Here is a 6,887-nt window from a genome sequence, read left to right on the forward strand (position 1 = left end):
AGGCGGAGGCAGAAAGGGGGGCCTGGCTGACGGTGCGGCGCCGACGTGACGTCGCGGGCTGCCCGCCGCGCGCCGGGTGAGCTGGCTGCTCGCTCCGGAGCTCACTCGGGGTTTGTCGGGCCAAGGGTGTCCAGGCACGAGTTGCGGGCGGAGCGGAGACGTCGCCGAGAGGACCTGGGAGGGGCTGCGCCCACGTGGGCCGCAGTGACAGCGCGCGGCGTTGTAGGCAGGGGATGGGGCTTCCCCACGGCTCCGCACTCGGTCCTCCACCGTTGTGAGGCCCCGCGGCTCACCGGCTGGACCCAATGGCGGGGAGTGCGGCTCAGCCGGCTCTTTCTTACTGGCCTCAGTTTAAGGAATAGAAAAAGAGCTTTGCGATGGTCGTTGCTTCCCTTTGTCTTAAGTATTAAGGTTGGTTCATGGCGATTGATGGTGGGTAGTTTAAACACACGGATGGTTAAATGCCAGGGAATTGCTCATCTAGACTGCCTACTTACCACCGGCTCATTGACACTTCTACCGAACAGCCACCGACTCTCAGAGAACACAGACTGTGTAACAACTATTTAACTCCGTTATCTCCTGAGCAAAGTTCGAAGCTTTGCCCATTTTATCTCATCTAATTCTCAACAATGATCCAGTGAAATAAGTGCTATTGCCTTTAATTAGCTTAAACGGAACTAAAGCCCCATCGAACCTCATAACTAGATGGAAGCAGTATTCCAACACAGAAGCAGAAGCTGTCATGAACTAAACTGCCGAGTTCACATGATCATTAAATAGGAAAATTTATGCAGGCCAGGTTCATTCAATATTAGTTATTAGAAAATTATTAAGTACCAGTAAAATGACATTGTGCAATAGATTAAAGGGCTTTTGTTTTTCTTTTCTTTTCTTTTTTTTGCCACTGGGGCTTGAACTCAGCCTGAATGCTCTCTCTTAGTTTTTTATTCAGTGTTGGCACTACACCACTTGAACCACAGGTTCACTTCTGGCTTTTTGCTAGCGAATGAAAGAGAAGAGTGCCGTAGACTTTCTTGTAATCCTCAGATCTCATCCTCTTGAGTAGATTACTGGTACAAGTGACAGGCCCCAGGCTGTATTGGCAATAGCAGCCCCTGGTGGCATAAGAATGAATTTCTTCGGTTGCTCAACACTGTTTTGGAATTTGTAGGCCAGGCACAGGGTTTTGTCCAGGAATGCCATTTCCATAATATGCCACTTTGGCATATTTTAAGTTAGAAACACTAAAAAACAGCAGTGACCAGACTCCCACTTTGCTTTCTTATAGCAGGAGATAGAACTGTCATAAAGAAGATGTCTGCTTTATTACAGAAGAAGATTCTTATCAAGGACAAGAAGTTGAGACAGAAAAGTTCTGGACATACAGACCTTGGTAAAATAATTACTTCCCTTTAGACATCTCACAAGTTTAGTTGCTTTTCCACATTGTCTCTCTTTGTTCAATGAAACACGAAAGCATTTAGGATTTGCCAGTTTTTGAGGCTATTTCCTTAGGAGAGCTTCTATGTCACATAAACTACTTGATGTATTTATACATTTTTTTCTCCTGTTAATCTGTCAATTTAATTCTTGGATCCTGCTAAAAAATACAGAGTAAAGTTGAAATGTTGCCTTTCTACACATATATTTGAATAAGCATTAGATAGTAATGTACAAGTAATTAGTTTCTTGTGAAGGTAAATTTGGATTAGGGGTAATGGGGAGTTCTATAGGTTATGGAAATTTAAAGGGTCTACAGAAAGATTTGGGGGGGTGGGAAATTAATCTGTCAACGTTAAGCTGCATTTTGTGTATAAGTTACATATTGGGGAGACTGTATTTAAGGCTTTATCAATTTTTTTTTTCCGGTTGTGGGGCTTGAACTCCTCTACATGCTGTCCCTGGGCTTTTTTGCTCAAGACTAGCAGTCTACCACTTTGATCCACAGCACCCCTTCCAGTTTTCTGGTGGTTTATTGAAGATGAGTCTCATGTACTTTTCTACCTGGTTTGGCTTTAAATCTTGATCCTCAGATCTCAGCCTCCTGAGTATTTAGGCTTACAGGCATGAGCCTTGTGCTTTATCAGATCCTGAAAATATCTTTATCTTTATGATATATAAACATTTACGAAACATTATACAAGACTCATAGCTTTAATGTATAAATGAAGAACACATTAAAACCTATTCATATTTTTTTAAGTTTCTTTTTAAGCATCTTACTAAGAGAATTTTGGACTGGGCCCTGGTAGCTCATCCCAGCTAGACAGGAGGCTGAGATCTGAGGATCATAGTTTGAAGCCAGCCTAGGAAGACAAATACAAGAGATTCTTATCTCCAATTAATCACCAAACTGTCTGAAGTGGAGCTATGGCTCAAGTGGTAGTATATTAGCCTTGAGCAAAAAGATAAGGGACAGCACCTAGACCCTGAATTGAAGGCCCAGGACTGATATGTGTGTGTGTGCACACACACAAGAACAATCTACATTAGTATACATCTCAACAGAGTAGCACTGCCTCCAAAGGGGCATTTAATTGTTACAAGAATGGAGGGGTAGCTGGACACCGGTGACTGGCCTGTAATCCTAGCTACTCAGAAGCTGGGATCTGAGGATGGTGGTTCAAAGCCAGCCTAGGCAGGAACATCCCTGTGAGACTCTTCTCTCCAGTTAACCATCAGAAAACTGGAAGTGGCACTGCGACTCATATGATGGAGCTGAAGAACTCAGGGATGGCACCCAGGCCTACAGTTCAAGCCCCATGACCGACACCCCCCCCAAAAAAAAAGGATGGAGGGGTAGCATAGTACAAATTGGACAGAGACCAGAGATATATAACACATACACATCTTGCTATGCAAGATAATACATGGAAGTAGTAAAACAATTTTTTTAATTTAAAATCAATTTCAATGTTCATGTAAATAAAATTTTAACTCAGCTTTAAATGTATTGAAAACATTGCAGATTTGCAATTTCTGGTTTAAGTGAGGAAATATCTTCTTTTGTGTAAAACTTACCAATCAAGCCAGGTATTAGTGGCCTCATGCCTGTAATCCTAGCTACTCAGGAAGCTGAGATCTGAGGACCATCTTTCAAAGCCAGGCCTAGTGGGAAAGCCCAGCCAGTCTGAGTTGGAAAGCCTGTGAGACTATCTCCAATTAACTACTAAAAAGCCAGAAATGGTGCTGTGGCTCAAAGTGGTAGAAAACTAACCTCGAGCACAAAAGCTCAGGAATAGCACCTGAGTTTAAGCCCCTGACAGGCACAAACAACAACAACAAAACTTACCATTTTTCATGTTTTAGAACATGTAACCTATTGTGGCTTCTCTTTCTCTGTAGTCAATATTATTACATACCTATTCAAGTTACATTGTTAGAAGTGCAAAAAGATGCAGGTATCTGTGCTAAAAATTTTTAAATTATACACTTGAACCTAGCTGGTAACTATTTCCGCAGCATAAAACACTCCACTTCCCCATCCTTCTTTGTACACTGTTCATCATCAATGCAGTATATGTTATTCATGAAACCTTGGAACTCTGTGTGTGTGTGTGTGTGTCTGTGTGTCTGTGTCTGTGTCTGTGTGTGTATGCGTGAGTGCATGCGTGTGCGCATGCCAGTCCTGGGGCTTGAATTCAAGGCCCTTAGCTATTTTTGCTGGAGGCTGGTGTTCTAGCACTCCACTTCTAGTTTTTTGGTGGTTAATTAGAGATACGATTCTTTTTTTTAGTTGTGAAAATACCATACAGAGGGGTTACAATTACATGGGCAAGGTAATAAGTACATTTCTTATCAAGCATTGTTGCCTCCTCCTTTGTTTCCCCTTCCCATCCCTTTCCCTCTCCCCCCCTCCCGCCAAAGTTGTAAAGTTCGTTTTTTGACATAAGGACTTGTACATCTCATTGTTGCAATGGATCCACCTGTATCACTATTTAAACAATTTGTTTTTTCCCTTCCCCTCCCCAAATTATACCAACATCAAATACAGTGAAAACAGGGATTATACTGTGGGGGAGGGACATACAAAGCAACAAAAAAATCATCTTATAAATATGTTAGAAACAATTGCAAGAAAGAAAAAACATTTGAATCCTTTTCTTGGGGTTCATTTTGCCTAACATCAATTTATCTGATCATTTCTGCTTGTCTCAGACATATACTAGTTATTGTAAATAAGGGAAACCATGGGACCTATGTTTCTTTGGGCCTGGCTTACTTCGCTTAATATAATTTTTTCCAAGTCTTTCCATTTCTTAACAAATGGGGCAATGTCATTCTTTCTGATGGAGGCATAGAATTCCATTATATGTGTGTGTGTGTGTGTGTGTGTGTGTGTGTGTGTATACAACATTTTAGAGATATGATTCTTATGGAGTTTCCTACCTGAGCTGGCTAAATTTTAGCCCCTGTGTAGCTAGAATTATAGGTGTGAGTCACTAGCACTTGGCTTCAAATTTTTTTTTTTATGGTTCATGGGGCTTGAACTCTGGGCCCTCAGCCCTTCAGCTCAAGGCGAGTTCTCTACCACTTGAGCCACAGTGCCACTTACGGTTTTCCCGTGGTTTATTGGAGATCAGAATCTCATGGACTTCCCTGACCAGACTGGCTTTGAACTGTGATTCTCAGATCTCAACCTTCTTTTTTTTTTTGGTTGGTCATGAGTCTTGAACTCTGGGCCTGGGCATTGTCCCTCAGCTCTTCAGGCTAGTGCTCTACAACTTGAACCATAGCGCCACTTCCGGCCTTTTCTACTTATGTGGTGCTGAGGAATTGAACCCAGGGCCTCATGCATGCAAGGCAAGCACTCCACCACTGAGCCACCTTTGGAGCCCCTATTGAGCTTTTTTTATGCAAGGCTAACACTCAACCATTTGAGTCACAATTTTACTTCCAGCATTTTTGATGGTTAATTGAAGACAAGAGTCTCTTGGACTTTCTTGCTGGGCTGGCTTTGACTCATGATCCTCTGATCTCAGTCTTCCAAATAGCTAGTATTACTGCCTCTGGAACCTGGCAATATTTATTTTATTTTTTTTGGTCTTGGGTCTTGAATTTAGTGCCTGGGTACTATTCATTAGCTTTTATGTGTAAGACTAGTGTTCTACCATTTCTGGCTTTGGAAGGGCATGGGGGCAGTTATTAATTGGAGATAAACATCTCACAGACTTTTTTGCCTGCAATGGCTTTGAACTGCCATCCTTTAGAGTTCAACCTCCTGTAAAACTAGGATTACATGTGTGAATGACCTATGCTTGGTCTTTCAGTTTGTTTTTAAATGTCACCTACATTGTAGTATATATCAGTACTTTCTTTTTATGGCTAAATAATAAATCAATGTTTTGTAATTATGTGGGTAGAAACTTAAATTGTACATTTTGATCCAGAATTGAAAAAGAGGATGTTGACAAAATACTTGCTGTTTTGGTATAGAAGAATTTTGGTCAGAGTCACTGTTTTAATTCAAAAGACAAGAAACACGCTCATACAAAGGTAAATAAGAATGATGTTATTAGGAAATAGGTTTTTTGTTTGTTTGTTTTTCTGACTCTGGGGTTTGAACTCAGGACCTGCACACTGTTCCAGAGCTGCTTTTGCTCAAGGCTAGTGCTCTACCACTTGACCACAGTACCGCTTTTGGCTTTTTCTCAGTGGTTTATTGGAGAGAAGAATCTCAGGAGCCAGTTCTGGTGGCTCAAGCCTGTAATCCTAGCTTTTCAGGAGGCTGAGATCTGAGAATCTCGGTTCAGAGCCAGCCTGGACTGTAAAGACCGTGAGACTCTTATCTCCAATAAAACCACTAGGAAAGCGGAAGTGACGCTGTGGCTCAAGTGGTAGAGTGCTAGCCTTGAGCTGAAGGGCTGAGGGACAGCGCCCAGGTCCAGAGTTCAAGCCCCACAAAAAAAAGAAAAAAAAAGAATCTTATGGACTTTGCCCTGTCTGGCTACTAGGCGGGGAAGGTGATCCTCAGATCTCTGCTTCCTGAGTAGCTAGGATTATAGGCATGAGCCACCGGTACCAGGCTATAGTTACTTATTTTGCATAGGTAAAGTTGGACAGTGGTTAGATATGAATAGTAGCTTCTGTTCAGTTAAGAAGTTGGACTGCGATATAGTTATTCAAATTGGCAGGGCTGGAAAGATGGCTCATTGGTAGAGTGCTTGCCTTGCATGCAGGAAGCCCTGGTTTCGATTCTTCAGCACCACATAAGCAGAAAAAGCCAGAAGTGAAGTGGCACTGTGGCTCAAGTGGTAGAGAGCTAGCCTTGAGCTGAAGAGCTGAGGGACAGCGCCCAGGCTCAGAGTTCAGGCCCCAGGACCGACAAAGAAAAAAAAAAGTTAAATTGGCATCCTTATAGTGCAATTTCTCCAATCGCTTTCAATTTCTTTTTCCAATCTCTTCAAGTGATCTTTCCTTTCAGTAGACTCTTTAAAGTGATAAAGAAAATGAGAGGAAGAACTATGATTCTTCCAAGAACGGAACGGAATATGCTGCCATCTGGTGCTATTCTAAGGGGACGGGTTTTGCCGAAAAAGCTGGAAGCTAGTAACAGTTAACCCTAGAGGAACGCTTATTTCCGTTTCTCCTGAATGCCTTTGCCTAAACTAGGCCCAACTAGGCCCCCGTAGCTGGCCGCGCTCAGCTGTTGTGGGGGCGGGGCCTCCGCCGAGCATGGCGGGCGAGCTTGAGAGCGTCAAGCCCCTGAGCGGGCTGCTGACAGGCCTGGCTCAGGACGCCTTCCACGGGCACCCGGGCATCACAGAAGAGCTGCTGCGGGGCCAGCTCTACCCAGATGTGCCACCGGAGGAGTTCCGCCCCTTTCTGGCCAAGATGAAGGGGATTCTTAAGGTACTGCGGTTCCTGGAGGTCTGCACAGCAGA

General features: G+C 43.2%; 1 protein-coding gene across 1 annotated transcript in view; it reads left to right on the top strand.

The window, feature by feature from the left end:
* Positions 1-6,665: 6,665 nt before the first annotated feature.
* Positions 6,666-6,887, top strand: part of Commd1 (copper metabolism (Murr1) domain containing 1) — a 121,308-nt gene continuing 121,086 nt past the window's right edge. The window contains exon 1 of the mRNA XM_013022478.1: positions 6,666-6,855. Coding sequence (XP_012877932.1) covers positions 6,679-6,855 — 177 coding nt within the window. The 5' untranslated portion in view covers positions 6,666-6,678. The remainder of the gene's footprint in view (positions 6,856-6,887) is intronic.

This window comes from Dipodomys ordii, unplaced genomic scaffold (genome assembly GCF_000151885.1).
Source record: "Dipodomys ordii isolate 6190 unplaced genomic scaffold, Dord_2.0 Scaffold63, whole genome shotgun sequence".
In the NCBI taxonomy this organism is placed as follows: domain Eukaryota; kingdom Metazoa; phylum Chordata; class Mammalia; order Rodentia; family Heteromyidae; genus Dipodomys; species Dipodomys ordii.